The 19,341-nt window shown below is 35.3% G+C and overlaps 1 protein-coding gene across 2 annotated transcripts in view; it reads left to right on the top strand.

Annotated features, from left to right (window-relative positions):
• LOC121317321 (tyrosine-protein kinase Blk-like) overlaps positions 1-16,881 on the top strand; it is a 36,455-nt gene extending 19,574 nt beyond the window's left edge. For both annotated transcript variants that reach the window (XM_041253131.1, XM_041253130.1), the window contains 10 exons: positions 1,257-1,350; positions 1,612-1,710; positions 2,057-2,160; positions 2,251-2,400; positions 2,980-3,132; positions 4,583-4,762; positions 5,137-5,213; positions 11,664-11,814; positions 13,764-13,895; positions 14,827-16,881. In XM_041253131.1, coding sequence (XP_041109065.1) covers positions 1,257-1,350; positions 1,612-1,710; positions 2,057-2,160; positions 2,251-2,400; positions 2,980-3,132; positions 4,583-4,762; positions 5,137-5,213; positions 11,664-11,814; positions 13,764-13,895; positions 14,827-15,029 — 1,343 coding nt within the window. In that variant the 3' untranslated portion in view covers positions 15,030-16,881. The remainder of the gene's footprint in view (positions 1-1,256; positions 1,351-1,611; positions 1,711-2,056; positions 2,161-2,250; positions 2,401-2,979; positions 3,133-4,582; positions 4,763-5,136; positions 5,214-11,663; positions 11,815-13,763; positions 13,896-14,826) is intronic.
• Positions 16,882-19,341: the final 2,460 nt, after the last annotated feature.

Raw genomic sequence — 19,341 nt, 5'->3', positions numbered from 1 at the left:
AAAGCACTCAGTGCAGCCTGCCAAAAAAAAAAAAAAAAAGGTGTACTAGCCTTGTGTTATTTACATGTTTATATATATATATATATATATATATATATATATATATATATATATATATATATATATATATATATATATATATATATATATATATATAGGGCTTCTAGTTTTTGGTGTTTATTTTTCATCTCTCTCCCTCCCTTTAAACCTTAATTAATAGTTGTTAAGCCTTATCTGAAAACCAGATTGTTTAAATCAGCGACGCACTACTAGAAACTAATGCAGTAGAAATTAATAAACTGAATTCAGCGATTAGAGCCAGAACGAAACGTAGGTTCAGATAGAATCAGGTGAAATCAATGCACGTCGTTTGTTTACTCAAGATATAAGAATAAAAAGAAACAACTTCCTTTGGTAATTAGTGTTTGATTAAGAAAGCAAATTGTCTCAAAATATGCTTAAAGGGACAAAGAACCTCTCAGATAATATAGGATTGCTACGGCCTTTACATATAGCAAAAAGTGGCGTGAGGTTACGTCACAAACAAAATTTTCACTGCTAAAGTCTTGTAAGCGAAATGTACGACTTCCGGATATGTTTCCACACAAAAAATATGGCTTTTTAGCGTGAAAAGACAATTTACCCACCCGCGTGGTATGTGCGTGCTACGTCACTTAAATAATGACTCTGGAGAGCGAGTGTCAACTTTCTAAGCTGCATGGAAACACGGCCACTGTCTGATACATTATACAGAGATTCTGAGATGTTGATTTTTTAATAATGTAGCTAGCTAATGACGTTGTTAATACAGTAAATGTTTCCAAGGAATCAATCTTTTGGCAGAGACTGAAGCCCGCTGTTTATAGCTTATAGAGTTTTGACCTGGTCCTCAACTATGCAGAGTGCAGACCAGATCAAACCAAACAACACATTATTAAAACTAATGGTAGTTCAGTAGCAACAATGTGATGAGCTCTTGTTTAACACATTTTCAATGAATTGTTCCATTCCCATGTAAACTGCAATACGAAAAGAGTGGAGAGATCGGCACAGGGATGTCTTTTTATTTTAGAAGACCAGTTGGAGATTATTTTGAATTTGATCATGATATGTTATATGTTTTCTTACACACACACACACACACACACACACACACACACACACACACACACACACACACACACACACACACACACACATTTATATATTTACATCACTATATTTGTACAAGTAAAAGGTTTGTTCTTTACTTCTAGATGAGAAAATTGTCATAGCTCTGCACAGTTATGAGCCAGTTAACGAACATGACCTGCCGTTCAACAAAGGGGATAAACTTAAAATTTTACAAGAGTAAGTGACTCTTTATAAAATATACAGTATGCTGTCTTCACAACACATTTTTGTGATGTAACACTGTAGTGTTTATTTTAGTAACACTTGTGATTTTGTGAGTCTAAAATATAATCTGAAATATAATAAAAATAAATGTTAAAATGTGTTTCAAATATGTTCCATGAGATTTATGTTTCATTTGTAAACATTTGGTGTAAGATCTATGCCTTGACCCTGTCATGCGAGGGAATATTAAATGATGGTTGTTGTATTTTCCAGTAATGGGGATTGGTGGCTGGCAAAGTCCTTAGAATCTGGAAAGGAGGGGTATATTCCAAGTACTTATACAACACCACTGGATACCCTGAAGGAGGAAAGGCATGTTCTTCATTCAGATTTGTTTTCTGGTATTAGAAATTAACTATAACATGTACTGAATGTTGAATACAATATTAGTCCTGTACAGTGTTTAAGAGGTTAGTGAATTTCAAAAGTGAATGTAAGGGATTCTGTTTCTGTGTTTGAAATTGTTGGTTAATTAAGCAGTACAGTAAAATGGAGGGCATTACAGGTATTACAAATAATAGCCTTAATACCACATCACCTCAACAGTGCATACATACACTGGTAACCTTGTAGAGCGTTATATAAAAGAAGTCACTGGGAGATTGAGCTATTTTTATTTTTACACAATTAAAATATTTACAATCTTTTATAAATGCAGGTGGTTCTTTAAAAATATAAGCCGGAAAGAAACGGAACGTCTGCTCCTTGCACCAGGAAACAAACCAGGAGCCTTTCTGGTTAGAGAAAGTGAAACAAGCAAAGGTGGGTCTCTCCCCAACCTGAGTCCTCCGAGTCACTGCTTTGAAATAGTTTGATTTATGATGTCATATACTAACGCTGCTTTATTTCCAGGAGCTTTCTCCCTGTCTGTGAGGGATCCCTCTGGATCACACGGAGATGTAGTCAAACACTACAAGATCCGTTCCCTAGAAAAAGGTGGCTATTACATCTCCCCTAAGATTGACTTCCCTTCTATAAAACATCTGGTGCAACATTACTCAAGTAAGTATTTTCTCACAAGAAGTCCTGGAAGTTAAATTTGACAACACTCAGATAAGATAAAGACAAGTATCCTCCCATGCTTCCACATCACCCCATTCCTGAGAAAAAACTCAGAAGGCAGAATGTTGGGAAGTGCTTCTTTCTGTGTTCTAGGCATACAGCACCATGTGTACACAGTCCTCGCCTATTTCAATAAGCTTTTGCTATCCTTAACTACATTTCATTATACTTTTTTTTTTTTACCATAGTAAAAAAGGCAGTGCTTAAAGGCCAGTAAGACTTTCCACCACATGAACTCACTACTCGGAACTTCTAATAGACAGTTATCTTCATAAAAGCATGTTTAAAGCATGTAAAAGCAAGCAATAAAGCACACTTTATTGAACTGAAGACGCATAATGAATTGCAATAGTGGAAAACTGTTTGTATGGAAGTTGGAATATACACTGCAAACTTACTGTTGTCCATGCCATATTTTTAATAATTGCAATATTGGGTTAGATAAATACATGTCACAGTAACACACAGTCCCCGTCCCATACAGTCCCAGTGTATGCCTTTTCTTGCATCTCTTTCTAGAAGAATCAGACGGTCTGTGCCAGCGACTGACGGTGCCCTGCAAAGCTCCAGCACCCCTGACAGCATGGGGGCAGGATGAGTGGGAGATCCCCAGAGAGACCCTGAAGATGGTCAAACGACTCGGCGCAGGGCAGTTTGGGGAGGTGTGGATGGGTGAGTTCTGTCCTTCAGAGGGATGATCTCCCGTACTTTATCTTTCCCCATACCACTTCCCAATGACAGCCACTAATGTTGGTGCTCACATCAGTGTTGTTTCTTCATATCAGCCACCATTACCGTGGCACAGTTACGCTCTTTTATTTAAAAGACTGTAACTTCTGGTGTAACCTACTAGTCACTGAAGTCAGGAGAAATCATTGTTGCCCAGTACTAAAAGTGATAATGTCAGATGCAAAACGATTTAAATTGTCTGCCAGTACAATACAATTAATTATATTTACTGTATATGAAAGTTTAAAAAAAAAAAAAAAAATCCTATACGCAGCTATGGCCAAAACTAGTTTTGCTTCGTAAAGTTGAATGAAACCTGTTGAATAATGTTAATGTATTGAATTACATACCGATTTGTAGTTTTTCACATACGTAACAAAAAACTGACAAAAATTAAAAAATGTGACATTTTGAAATCTAAGATGAAATACAGTACTATTTGTACTATTATGACTTCTGGTAGACTTTTGCGATATCATTTAGTAGTTTCTATGATAACATAATGTTGAATAAAAAATCTAAATTATATATATATATATATATATATATATATATATATATATATATATATATATATATATATATATATATATATATTTTTTTTTTTTAAATGGTGTCTCAATCCTAACATTTTCGGTGATGCAAAGCTTTTGGCCATAACGGTATATGTACTGTGTACTTGAAACCTTGCTTTCATTAGCATATTTCCATTAGACAAACAGCAGTACAGTGGTTTTGAGGGTAGGACGTTAAAAATAGCTGCATTTCAAATCAAACAAACATACTTTCAGGGAATGTACACAGTCTAGTGGTGTGTGACAGGCATTATAAGAGCGCTCTGTGCTATATGTCTGAGGCATAAATGGGCCAAGCAACATGAGGTGTATAGCTTTCTGCAAAATATATAATATATAATTTCTAGAAATTTCCCGAAAAAAATTATAAGAACATTTTTTTTTGCAAAACTCCAAAAATGCAAATTCAAAAGTATTCCTACCCTGACAAGGAAAATAAAATTAATAGCTAGTTGAGGCACCTTTAGCAATAATAATCGTTGTAACATTGCAACGTCCAGTTGCAGACAATACTATCATAGCATCAAAGGGTATAAATACTTTTGAATTAGCATTTTAGAGTTTTGCAAAAAAAAAAAATTGCTGAAATAAATTATTGTAGATTATTGCTTGTAACTTTTTTCTTCATCCCCAAAAGCAATACATTAAGCCAGCAACATTGAGACATGTAAACTCATCGCACTGAAATCCAGTGTTTACAAGTACTGCTTTGAAACAGTCATTTTTTCCCCAGATCAGTCTCCTTTGGGAATTTCCAGCATAAAATGGCATATACTGTACTTCTTACTGCAGAACTTAAATGTTGCTTGTTCTTACAGGATATTATAAGAACAACCAAAAGGTTGCCATCAAGTCCTTGAAGGAAGGCAGCATGCCCTCTGAAGCTTTCCTGGAAGAGGCCAACCTAATGAAGCAAATGAAGCATAGCAAGCTGGTGCAGCTCTATGCTGTTGTTACCAAGGACCCAATACTAATTGTTACAGAGTTCATGGCCAATGGTAAGGCATTCCTTATGTGAAATTCAAGGAAAAGCGTGCTTTATTGAGCACAAAAACTGTTTTTCTATTTAAGTAACAGCACCAGCACTATATGCAGGATGTGTTCTGGAGGTCTCAGCCCCTTCTGATAGATAGATTTTCAACTCATCCATGCCCCTCCCCAAAAAACAGCACAATAATGATAAGAATTCAGACAGTTAAAAAAAAAAAAAATATATATATATATATATATATATATATATATATATATATATATATATATATATATATATAGACCCAGTTATATCCGGATTTAAAGTTTGTAGGGACTTGTACGATGACATACACTTTGTATATCTATACGATTTGTCCTGTGGTGTGGTTTTCCTTTGAAGGCAGTTTACTAGACTTTCTGCAAACCGATGAAGGACATAGACTGCAGCTTCCAAAACTGATTGACATGTCAGCACAGGTATGTAAAATTACTCGCGTTTCTTTTTTAAATGTATGCCACAGCTAAAAAAGTATTTGACTGTTTAGGTGGTGGGTGTCTTTTTGCTTGCTTTTAGCTGGACAGTAGATCAGTAGCATTTATAATAAGCCATACTTTTTAAAAGAAGAAAGGCAAATACATTACAATGTAAAGAGGCATAGAGGAAAATAATATGTTTATGTTTTTTAGTAGTCATCATTTAACATAGACCAATTGCTATCAGGATAGATATAACTAAATTAGGAACCAGATGTGATGGTGGTGGTGGGGAGTTTCATGGAGCAAAAAGCAGGTAACATAACCTTACAGGAAATGTAAGTGATGTAGATAAGAGGAGTCCTACAGAACCACAGCTAAACTTTAATACAAATAAACACATAATAAATAAAATGATTTTTTTAAAAAACGGAAATGGGTGAGAAATTGTTTTTCTTGTATGTTATAATGGATTGCATGAGAAATGACAAACAGTAACATATTAGCTGTTTCTACAAAATATGTTTCACTGAACGGGTCGAACTGTGAATTGTTTTATCTTGAATATACTGAATTAACTTTAGTTAATGTGTGTCAGCTAGTATACACATGTAATATCATACTTGCGAATTTTGCTTGCACATTTGGGCAAAGTAGATACATATTTTATAAGACATCCTTCTTGTATGAACAATATATCCCTAATAGCTTATATAGAAAACTGGCATGTGTTGATTGCATGAGTAATGTAGTATAGTGATACATAACCCATTCCCCTCCAATAGTTCAGTTCATCCACTTTACCTCACCTGTCAGATTTTTTGCTCTTCACATCTGTTTTTCTTTTGGTCCTAAAAGCCACTGGGAAATATGTTTAAGACATGTTTGTGTGTAGTCACTGAAAATGGCTTGCCTGCATTTTACAATAATACTGTGCAGTGCATGTATGTTTTTTAGAAACTTAACAGAACAGCAGTTGGTTTACCTATCTGCAAGGCTGTTTGTAGTTAGCATTGCTATTAATAGAAGTAGTAATAACCGTCTGCACAGGTGCTTATCAGATAATGTAGATAAACGACATAAGAGGTAACCTGTAACCACAAATAAAATCTGCAGCTAAATATGTGATGCAAACAGGACTGTTTAGCAGAAGATTTTTTTTTGTAATTTCTAAATATGTTACGATCATCTGAACTAAACAATTAAAAGCAGGTCATCAAAAAACTAAAGATAAAAGTACTAAAGATAACGGATTATATGAGGTACTCCTAATAACAATTTACTAGGTAGAAGTTTTAAAACAGACATCGGGTACTGGACTAGGTTAAAGAAAGTTTACATTTGCTTCCCTTCCCTTCCAGGAAGTCTGTTACTGATGTTTTTCTTGGTCATTTCACCCGAGCTACCTTCTGGGTCAAAGCATGTTACTGGCTGAAATAATGCCAGTCTATAGGAGAAACAGCTCATTGGTTATTGACAGGAAAGAAGCCAGAGAAGGGGTTGGGACAATTTTCTCCTCCAGGTGAAATGACCCAGGACATATAAGACAATCAAAAGCATGTCTTAAAAACAGACTTTTCTTAAACATTGGCTGGGTTTACATGCATGTTTTGTCCTCCTTCTTTTAATTTGACGTTGTTACGCGAATACATCGTGAAACAGGAAAAGAACGTTCTGTGGTCAGCACGACTTTAAGGGCAGGGTCAATCTCTTTCTCAAGATAAAAATAGCTGTAAAAACCCATGTAAACTGGAGCAGGAATCGTGCTTGTGTAGTTATTATTTCTATAATTCTTTTAAGATGTCCCAGAAACAACAGAGCACCACCTCTTCTTCCACTACACAGAACTGGAATGAATTGTTAGCATCTATAGGCATAATGTGCAAAAAGTAATGGATATAGTTAACAAACAACATACATGTACCGTATCGCTTTAAATAAAGACTTTTATTTGAATGTTTATAATATTACAAGACATCCACGTTTCATTATAATGTGTGTGTGTGTGTGTTTTAGTTAAGTGGATTCTGCGCTCGGCACTTCTACCACAGCTGCAGACCAGCAGTCACTGGCTTCTCGGAGCAGAGGCAGGGTATAGGGACTGGCAGATGTGTACAGGAACATTAGGATGCTCAGCCTGGTACTCCACCTATAGAACTGCCAGTACATGAAGCTGCTCAGGATCCTTGTATGTATAATTTTACATACCCCCCTGTTCTCAGTCTTATATTCACAAACCTAAGGATCATACGGTTTTTTATTGTATTGTAATGTAACCCCCTGTGTTCCCACATTTTCCACATACATTTCTAGACTACTTTAATTAAATAAAACTTTTAAATGTTACGCATATCTATTTTTTAAGTAATAAAACTTGTACTTAGTGGAAGGTTTATGTCATACTGCATACTTTTATGTGTGTGTGTGTGTGTGTGTGTTGGAAAGGTAATGAGACACAAACAAGTAATGCATGTGGAATGTGTGCAACAACAAGTTAATTACTTTCTCTTGTTAATTTTTTTTAATCTTCATGGCAACGCATGAAGCTCTCCACACAATATTCAGGGGTGGGGTAGGGGGATGGGGGGTTGGTAAAGTAGTTTTGTATCTCAGTGATATCAGTGTACATAATAAGTGGCAGACCCAATTACACACATGCATACACACACACGCAGGCATCCACAGACACTCAGACTCCTACTCACACAACACAAAATTCCAATAGATATTTAAATGTGTCTGTGGCAGGCTGGCGAGTGAATAGAGGCCCAGAGACAGTCTGCAGTTTAAAAAAAAATACTAATTTTATTACAAATAAACAAAAATAAAGATGCACAAGGGCAAAATAACAGATACTCAAACACAAATAAAGCAAAAACAAAACTCACAAAAATAAAGTTTTCCAGGCTGGGCAATGCCTTCACTGGACAACACCAACACCAACACCAACACCAACACCAACACCAACACCAACACCAACACCAACACCAACACCAACACCAACACCAACACCAACACCAACACCAACACCAACACCCACACCAACACCAACACCAAACACCAACACCAACACCAACACCAACACCAACACCAACACCAACACCAACCTACTTCCTCAGCTCCCTCCTCCTAAATGAGGAAGCAGAGGCCTCCTTTTATGTCAGGTGGCTGGGCACTGATTGATTGTTAATTAAGTTAATCATTTAATCAACTAATCAACCCCAGCCACCTGAACATAATAAACCCAGGCAGGTAGGGGAAATTAACCCCATCCCTGCCAATTTAAAAAGGGCAGAGCTTTGCTCTGCCACAGTGTCCTATACCAACTGTTCAGTTTTTAATCACTTGATAAGTAGTAATATTACTGTTTACAATATCATACCTTTTGGTAGCTACTGTTAATTGTTGAAAGAGAAAATACAATACATTAAGTTTGTATAGGGTCTTAAAGAAAAATCTTTAAAAGGGTTTCTGTCTCTGTGTCCACTCACTTCCACTGCAGTTGTTAACACCTGATAGGCAGGGGTTGGCTATCATCACTCACCCCACAGCTCTCTCCTAATATGAGGTCAAATTTCCCTTTAAAATGTATTTGAATTTATTGGCCACAATGTTTCAGTATTAAAGGGTCCTATCCTGGATTTTCCTCACATGAGAGGTTCCTTCTGTACACTTGAGACTGGGGTGAATGAGAACAAAGTGTTTTAGATGCATGGCACAATAGTGCTGCTACAGCTCTAACAATTATTATAATGCCAATTTAGGATTGTGCATCTTTCTTTATGCTGACATCACTGCTGTCCTTGAACTTAAAATTAAACAAGTTATCATCTGCACATTTACTGCTTTTGTAATGGAGTTTGGATATTTTGGTGGGTGACTGGAACCTGGACTAATTTTTGTGAACCGCATAAATACAGTACAGTTCCAAAATAAAATTAGGTCATTGAAAACTTAGACTGCTTTATAGAATCAATGTTGTCTTATCCATGGAGGCACAAAAACTGTAAACACACTAAAGAGAGAGGAGTATACAGTGTTGCTTTTAACTGGAGTTGTGGACCTTGGTTCTGACAGCTTTTAAATGAGGTTCTGATTTTCAGTTTCAGGTTGCTTTGTGGAAAGCTTATTGCAGTAACATTATTGGTATGGGTCGCCATAAAAATTCTTAAAAACTCACTTTGAGAAGAATACAACAACTAGATAATGTTTGAGGCATTGCCATTCACTACTTGAATGAACCCTGTAACTGTTTTAATGATGTGTTGGCATCTTGGAGTGTTTGCCCAGAATCCAGCCGCACACTGAAGCACCTGACCTTGTCCTAGAGTTACGCCATCAATTGCGTAGGTGGTAAGTGGTAACTAAATGTTTATAGTTCAAGGATAAAACAATGAAAGATTAATAAACCTATGTGTCAACAATGAGCCACAACACTTGGGAGTCTGATCTTGTCAGATTTTAGAAAGTTAGCAAGGTTGGATCTGTAGACTAACTAGATAAGTAGGCCTCCAAAGAATATCAAGAGCAGCAAGATTTGATCTTAGTGGCTCAGTAGGAGGGCACGTTTCCTTCTGAGCCATAGTTTAGCCTATACCTCAGGAGGATGTTAGGAGGGCTTTGTAGCTTAGTTATAGTACCTGTAATATATTTTCTAATGACTACATGTGTGACATTAACGACTTCTCAGTAAAAGAGATGGGTATCTGTCTACAGTAGGTTAACAATCATATGTATGGTAGCTGGTAGAAGATTCTTGAATATGAAAAAGAAATAATTAATTGGCATTGAAATAATAATAATAATAATAATAATAATAATAATAATAATAATAAATAATTGCAAAAGCTTATTTCCAAATGATTTAGAACTATTTTAATTCAGGACTATTTCTGCCAACATTAGCAGTTGGTTTTCTTTAGGGCTGCAGCTATAATTAGAAGGTAGTAATACTGTGATAACAGTTGTGGCCAATCACATGTGTGTTTGTGTACCACAACCCAACCCTGCCTCTATATTTTATTAACATCCGGACAGGACGTAATGTCATTTTCCATCTTATTAAGCAGAACTCAGCACTAACACATACAACATTCTGTACATTAAAAAAAAAAAAAAGTCTATGCATCCTGTTTGAAACCACTTCATAGCTGTATAATGTGACATACAAACCTCCTGTACCATTCTGCTAAAGGAAACAAACAGAGCTATACCAGTGTGTTGTTGAAAGTAATAGCTCTTAGGTATCCCATGTCTCACTTACAGTAATAAACAGCACTGCATTTAAAACATACTCTAAAGTCCATGTTCCACCTATTTAATGACACACAGGAATAAATTAAGCTATTTACTCCAGTTCACCATTAATACAGTTGTTTCAGAAAGGATAAACACCTAAACAGGTTAGCCAATCTGAAATAACCAAGAATTTAGAGGCTTGAATGAAGTATGTTGTTGTTTGTTATTCATGTTTAATTTGTGGGGTTTTTTTGGGGGGTGGGGTGTGGGGGGGGTTTGCATTAAGAAAAAAGAAAATTGTGGTATTGATGATTTGGAGTAAATAGCTTTGAGAACACCTTGTAACAATTTTATTTATTTTTTTGTTCCTGGGTAGTAAATGTTATTTCCTAATTGCTTATGCCTCAAAAGTATAGAAAATGGCTATTAAATACAGTATAATCGTAAATTTCGAAAAACTACTCACTTCTAAATCTTTTGTAGTCATTTTTGTATTATTTTAGTATAAATGCATGTTAATTTGGATTCATATGTTGTTTTTTTTTTTTAATTTATGTGAACGAAAAGACACACATTTGCCTGTTTTCCCATTGGAAATAGTGATGTTTTGAAATATCACTGTCCTGGTCACAAAAGCAAAGTTTGTGGGGAATAATAGCCATTTTCTATACTTTTGAGGCATAAGCAATTAAGAAATAACACTTACTATCCAGGAACAAAAATTGTGTTACATAGTGGAATCTAGCCCACAGAGTAATACAACACTTAAAAAAAAAAAAAACTTTTAGTTACAGCTTTTCTGATTTTGTTTTTCTTGTGATTGAAAACTATTTAACCCAAAGGGACATTTACAAACTAGTTTTTAAATACAATTTGCTAGTATTTGTAAATAAGCCTGTCATTATTTACAAGTCAGGCTTTATACCATTCTACTTGTAAATCCTGGTGCACTGGTTATTTTTATTATTTTTTTAATTTGTTTATTCTTTTAAATCGTGATACTTAGACATGTTCTGTTTTTTTCAGATTGATCAGATTTGTCATTGTATATATATTTTAAAATATGTTTGGGGATTTTTGTAAATAGCCATAAATATATTTATCTGGGCTTTGGTTTTAGTTGTAAGTGTTTAGGGGCTGAACAAACCTAAAACAGACAATATAATAAACCCATAGGTTTCATTTATGAAGTTGAATGACCTTACTTTTTCACAGATTGCAGAGGGAATGGCATACATTGAGATGAAACATTACATTCACAGAGACTTGCGTGCTGCCAACATCCTGGTTTCAGAAACACTGACATGCAAAATCGCAGACTTCGGCCTTGCCAGGATCATTGAGACAGAATATACAGCACAGGAGGGTAAGAACCTATTGAACAACAGTTTTTTGCAGGTTTAAACCTCCAGCATGCAAACAGAAGTGAGGTTGAAGAGTGAATGTGTGCAGTAGAATTACCATTCACTTTCAATATATGATAATACCCCAGAACTGTGTATCATTTATATCAGTTTCTGTTGTTTAGGTGTTTTCAGTTATTTTTACTTGTTTATATTTGTTTATTTATGAGTTTAAAATCTAAATCCATAGCTGGGAACCTTCTGAAACAATTTTTTTTGTGTTATTTGCCTTTTTTTATTGGTTTTGAGAGGGCATCTACATTTGTACCTATATTTAAATAATACATTCACAGACAAAAAGTATTGGCACCCTACACTTAATATACAATAATTCAAGAAAATATGTTAAATACAAGTATTTAGTGAACATTAGTCACTAATTTAATATAACAAAGATTAAAATACACAATGTTTGGTAGTTTATCAAACAATCTTGATTTATTTAACACTTTCAATTATTTGCAATTTCAAATATTTGTTCATGACAAAAATATTAGCACCTTTATAGTAAAAGTATGTAAAAATGTAAAAGAACGAATTAAACAATATATTCATTGATTGTAAACTATTACACAATAACTGAGCTGCATTATAAAGTCATAAGCCAGAAAAAGGTAATTATTTCCAACATCTGTTGAAGAAGAACAGCAGATGATGGTCAAGACAAAGGAGTTGGATTCATGTTTGAGAAAAGCACTCGTAGCAAACTACCACAAAGGAAATGGCTACAGAACAGTATCAAAGAATTATGGAATACCAAAATCCACAATCAGAGCAATAACCAAGAAGTACCGCAGAACAGATTAAAATGAAACGCTTGAAAGAAGTGGACAGCCAAAGAAAATTGCAGGTACAGCAGGTAGCAGAATTGTCCAAGATCAAGAAAGCTTAAAAAAAAGAAAAGAAAGATTAAAGGACTTAAATTAAAATTTTGATGCATGCATGAAAGAACTGTACTGAGTTGTATACATGTTTTATGAAAATTCATAAAATAAACTGTCTGAAATAAGCCAAGAAATGTGAACAGAAATCTTAAGCATTCTTCAGCAAAATTGAAAGTTTCCCCCCCCAAAATGGACCATAGTATGCTTGGAATAAAAATGGGAAAATCTTGTACCTACAGTTAAACATTTCAATCATGACATGGGAGTGTTTTAGCAGTTATGAATGCAGCCATGTATCAAAACATTCTACAAAGTACAATGATACCATCTGCTCGTAGGCTAATTGGGAGACAATTTATCTTCCAACATGACAACAACCCAAAGCATACAATTTAGTCAACTCTGGAATTCTTGAAGAAAACAAAGATAAAAGTTCCGGAACAGCTTTCGTAATTACCAGATCTCAATCCAATAGAAATGCTTTGGACTGATCTGAAAAAAGCTGTAGCCAAGCACTGTACATCCAATATGTCTGAGCTGAAGGAACTCTATGCAAACTGGGCCCAGATTTCACCAACAAGGTGTAACATACTAGTTAAAAATGATCAAAATAAGCCATAATAAAAGCAGAAGGAGACCACACAAAATACTGAAGCAATTTTTTTTTCTTTATAATGATTGTTTGTTAATCTACCATAAATTGTGTATATTGGTCTTTGCCATATTAATAAGTGGCTACTGAATACTTGTATTTACCATCTTATAAAATAAATATAATTCAATAAATCATGCTGTTTTTTAGATATGGAATCAATTTGATGCCTTTCCAGTATAGGTTACTTTAAATACACCCAACTGAACTGAGATTTTGTTTTTGTTACATAGGTACAGGTACAGAAATCAGTACTGTACTAATAAAACATTCAATCAGGCCACTAGGGTTCAAGATACTGCATCGGTTAGGGAATTCAAAAGCACAGTTTTGACATCACTTTGCAAAACTCTTTCCTGATGTATTATCTCTGCAGGTGCCAAATTCCCCATCAAGTGGACAGCACCAGAGGCGATCAACTTTGGCACTTTCAGCATCAAATCAGACATCTGGTCTTTTGGGGTTCTACTCACAGAAATTGTTACATACGGAAGGATACCTTACCCAGGTACTGTGATTTAGAATTCCCAGCACAGAATATGTGGTTTGTGTTGCATGCAATCATGCTGCCAGTTCGCTTTAATGACATGACAGCTACAGGCCATGGGGAGTCTTTCAGATGTCTCCAATATAATGATATACATGTACAGGATGACTTTCAATTGTTTTGCTTGTGAGTGGTAGGCAAAAGACCATGTCTGTCGTTTCACTTAATATTTAATGCCTGGACGATTTGTTAAATTATGGCTAATGCTTTTGTAGACTAGACAGTGTAAGCTTTAATAATTGTTGTACTACTATAAATCCTTTTTTAGGAAGTTCCAGTTAACAAAAGCAATGACATGTTAACATGTTCACTATGGCAAATAACTTTAATCTATAGTTAATTATTAATGAATTATTAGTTAAATGGGTCGTTGAGCATGAACACCACTTGTAAATACCCAATCATAAATTACTTTGAAAAAACATCCACATAACATATTTTGCACACTGACTATGTACCATAATAATATTAATAATAAGTGCGTTGTCAAAACATTTATCTATATTAAACGTTTTAAGTTTTTTAAGTTATGGAGGTATTACATCCAACATCGAAAGATCTGTTCATCTTGAGTAGAAACCAGTGCTAACAATAAAAATAAAAGGTGAGATAGCAGTTCTATAAGCGTGATAACAGATATCATAGGAATGATTACATGAATAGCTGATTGTGTGCACCTGAGCAAAAGCAGGCAGGGATCAATTGTAAATTGCGTGAAATCTTTGAGTCCACCTGGTACGCTATAAAACATTATTATCTAATATAAATTGTACATTTAAAAAAAAATAAAATAAAATGTTCTACTTGAAAAAAAAAAAACAACCTGTCATTAATTAACTCTTTGTGTACAGGACCCAGTACAAGCAGACACTGACATAAATCTGTTTTTCAGGCATGACCAACCCTGAGGTCATCCGAAACTTGGACAAGAACTATAGGATGCCTTGCCCCGATGGCTGCCCCATTGAGCTCTATGGCATCATTTTGAAGTGCTGGCGAGAGAGACCAGAAGACAGGCCCACATTTGAATACTTACAGGTCACCTTGGAGGACTTCTATATATCAACAGAAACACAGTATGAGATGCAGCCATAGTATCAACAGTCAGCTACTTTCTGTCAGGAAAGCTTGAGCTATCACAGGATTCATGAAGTCAAAACATCATGGATGTTTGTATACAGTGCCTTTTCCTACCTTGATATAGGTCTTGAACTTTGTTTTTTCAACTGGTGATGTAGTGTTTGTAACCGTCTTGTCTCTAGCCTCTGTTACCACGGGTTATACAATGTTAACTTGACATTTTAATGTTTTAGTTCTTTATGAGGTATTTCTTTCTCTGTCTTTACAGTACACATAGTCTAAGTCACTGGCATGCTGAAACTGTTAGTGCAAGAGATAAAGAACAAGGACATCAAATCTAGGAATGTTTTGCCATAGTCTAAACTTCCAAACCTTGTATATTACTGTATTTTCAAGTAATATAAAAATAAATCTTTTGATATTCAAGGCAGTTTGTTGGTCAAATCATAGGACCAACAGCCCACATTCCTCAACCACATTGACTTTCTTTGTGGACCTGGGCTTTATTTCTCCATGCTGTATAATGTAATATATTGGAATGTTTTTTTTGTTGGTTTTTTGGGTTTTTTTTTTTAGATATCTAGGAAAGATACTGTCTAGGTCATATTTTTTTATTGAAAATGTCAGCGTATTAAATATCGACTATTTTATCTAAACCATTAGGAATTTTATATTGGGCTATGTTATCAAAGCAATTGTTATTCTAAACAGGTACCATATACTGAATTATGTTGTTAGCTATAACCGTGGTAATGTTCATTGTGCATAATAATAAATTAGGAAGTGGCTATTTCATTGAGAAGTTAGTTACTGGGCCTGACTGTGGGTCATACCATTGCTTCTATCAAACATGTGTGTGGATCATTCTGTGGCAAATCAACTCAAATTATACATATGTTCAAGCACTACCTTCTCAAATGGTGTTCAAATTGAATATATTATAATAATAATCTTTTTAGAGCACAAATACTAAATGTCATTATGTCCAGTAATTGTCAAATGAGGGCCCACTTTCCCATAATCAACTTTAAATTGTGTACTTCTGTATATGGAAACAACTGCAAAGCAAGTGTCCTAAAAATCAATAATGGTACATTGTATGTTTAATTAAGTTTAATACCAACCGGGTCAAAGTGTACATACTAACTAATGTTTACTAGCACTGGAAGTATTGACAACTATACTAACTCAGGTGACACAATTAAATCAGTTACTTCATTTATAATAATAATAATACGTTTCCCATTGTTTTGCTTTTTAACTCATAAGAAATCCAAAAGTTATAATCCAACATATGTCTAAACGCAAAGTGTAGTGAATAGTCTTATTATAATGTATATTAAAGCGCTTTATGTACACCTGTGTTTGTGAAAGTCAGTTTCAACAGCACATACAAATGAATAATGGTGTGGCAAACAGTGATAGGCTACAGTATAAATAAGGAGGTGAAAACTGAAAGGTTAAACTCTTCTTCCTATCATTGGATGAAAACAACATGAATGACATGAATGTACTGCATAAAAATTAAAATAAAAACCTTGCCCGTGAGCAAGTGCTGCCGTAGTTGTAGCAGTAATGGTACATGACAGGCTTGCAACCGGTACGCACTGGCAGTTATTCGTCATGACAATATGATTCCTCAACCACAATACTCCCTTACTCGCACTACAGTAATGTCTGAATCTGTTTCTACCACTGAATCATGGAGATATTAGAAATTATGATGAGAGGTGTTTGTTGTGAACTTTCAAAGTTACTGATGGGGAACCAAAGCAGCCACTCTGTGTAACGTTCCTACAGCATGTCCCCCAATTCCCTATACTAGTGATTCATGCAATATTTCTACAGTAAATACAGTACTGGTGTTGTTCAAACTATAAACAACTGGCACTTTATAACACAGATATCTTATTCAGCATTTGTTTTATAACTAAATAAATATTAGGCCTATAATGTTTCCCTATGTATTTACTTTTTTGCTGCGAGGGGAGCTTCAGCTCTGCTCTGGCAGCCAAACTTGGGGCGAGCCCATTCTTTCTTCTTCTCTCCTGACCCACTCTCCTTCCTTGGTTTGCTTGTCTGTCGCTTCAAACTGAACTCCGGACTGCCGTTTAGCCAGGCTATTTATAGTTTAAAAACTGCTAATTAAAATGGTCCATGAGTGGATATGTTATCTTTTGTTTTTTTGTAAAGAATATAGCATTGATTACATGATGCTTTATACTTGGTAATTCACAAAGTTACATTTTATGTGTAATATGATATGTGCATTATAGAGAGGGAGTTATTTTATTTTGTGTTTTAGTCAAATATTGTTTTGTGTCCCGCGGCACCCCTCGCCTCCTGCCTCATTTATAACCCCCTTCAGTTGTAACGCTCATATTGTGCGTCCCCCGAGACCTGTATAACAAGATAAAGCACTATATATATTATATATATATATATATATATATATATTAATATAATATAATATATATATTCCGTTATAAACTATTCCGTTATTTCAATAAAGTGGCAAGTCACCTCTCCTTGGAGAGGACAAAAAATGTTTTTTAGGGTTGCCCGCTCCCACTCCGTGCATACTAGAATACGTGTTGATACAACCCGTATGATATATATATATATATTATATATATATATATATATATATATATATATATATATATATATATATATATATATATATATATATATAACAAACCAAGGGGCAGAGTGATAAATGGCAGGTATGTGAGGGCTGCTAAAGGGGCTCTGCCCTCTCATTGGGTTGCGACCAGAGGGGGGACTGCAATTCGCAAAATGGCCACCCCCAAAAAGACTACAAGCCCCAACAGCCAGAGCAGTGTGCCGAGGCCTGTCAGCCACAATCATAACAGTCATGGGGTGTGGCCGGCCAATATAAAAAGGGTCAACACAGATCAGGAAGTGAAGAGGGAGAGGAGTAGAAGGTGGTCAGGCTTTTGGGCATTGAGGCGTTGGGGCGTGTGTTATTTACTGTTTGTGGATTTTGAACTGATTTACTGTGTATGACCTGGACCTGCTGTGAACCCTACTGGCTGTGAACCTGATTTGTACTGAGAACCAGACTTGTGAATGAACACAAGATTCCACTGCAGTGGAAGACCTGTTGAAATTGACTGCTCCATCTATATGGAAGGAATAAATATTATGTTTAATCGTGATAGATATTTGAGACCGTGAAATGATGTGAATGAGCCCAGTGAAACCATACACAGCCATAACTATATCGCTTGAACTTCAATTTCCAATTTCTGCTGCCAGAGGTCGACCTGTGAGAGTGAGCTTGTATCTCACAGTGGGCTTGTGGCTTGTGGCTTCAGTTGAGCGTTTGTGGCTACTGTTGACAGAGAAAAAGAGTATTGCTGAATGAATTGCCTTGTCAAGGGCACAAGATTGCATAGGGGGCATTATAAGGACAAGCATGGCAAAAGGAAGGATAGGACAATCAATCCCATGGTTCAATGCGCGTACCACTACAGGCGACATTGGAGCCCACTCAGGTGTGGGTAACTAACATTAACACAACATGAGTAATGTAGACAGAATGAACAAGGTCGTCAGCATAAGGGGTATGGCTTCCAAGCTTAGCAAGCATTTACTAATAGAACTGACTATGTGAGACTAATTGTGAGATTTTCCACACATTTCTAAAACAAGATTTAATTTTTAAATTGTTAAGGCTGACTATTTGAAGTATTCATCAGTGTAGCTTGCAGTCATATTTAGCACTTATCTATATATTCACTTGACAGTGAATGCTAATGATAAATTGTAGAATTACTGCCACCAAATTTGTTATTTTACAAGGTCAGACCACAGTGAATAGGTTCTCATTTATATGGTGTTCTGGTAACAGTGAGGGAACTTCCAGTCTCATCCGAAAGGATAGCACCTCCTAAAGTACAGTACAAATCTCTAACTAACTGGTGCTTTTAGTGTACAGCTAATACAAATATAAAACCATGTTCAAATGGAATGCAGTTTAAACCAGCCCATATAGAAATGTGTACGTTTGGGCTTGATGTGATTTCAGAGTTGGTCTAGCAATGCACCTTTAATTAATTATTGTTGTGCAAGCAGGTCATCTTTGGGGAATTTCAAATCTATTAGAACAGCTATAGAATGAGAGAACAAGTGTATCATAAACAAAATACCTGGCTATGACTCCTGTCCATATGTATAAAGATCACAAAATACTTGTACACCTGATGCAGGTAAAGAAAGAATTGAGTTGTCCCTCACCATAAAGGTCTTGTTTTCATTTAGTCTAAATAAAGTTTCCAAAAAATATTGTACTTAATACCAC

This window comes from Polyodon spathula, chromosome 6 (genome assembly GCF_017654505.1).
Source record: "Polyodon spathula isolate WHYD16114869_AA chromosome 6, ASM1765450v1, whole genome shotgun sequence".
Lineage (NCBI taxonomy): Eukaryota > Metazoa > Chordata > Actinopteri > Acipenseriformes > Polyodontidae > Polyodon > Polyodon spathula.
Note: the sequence above shows the minus strand (reverse complement) of the source record. Positions and strands in the feature narration are given on the sequence as shown.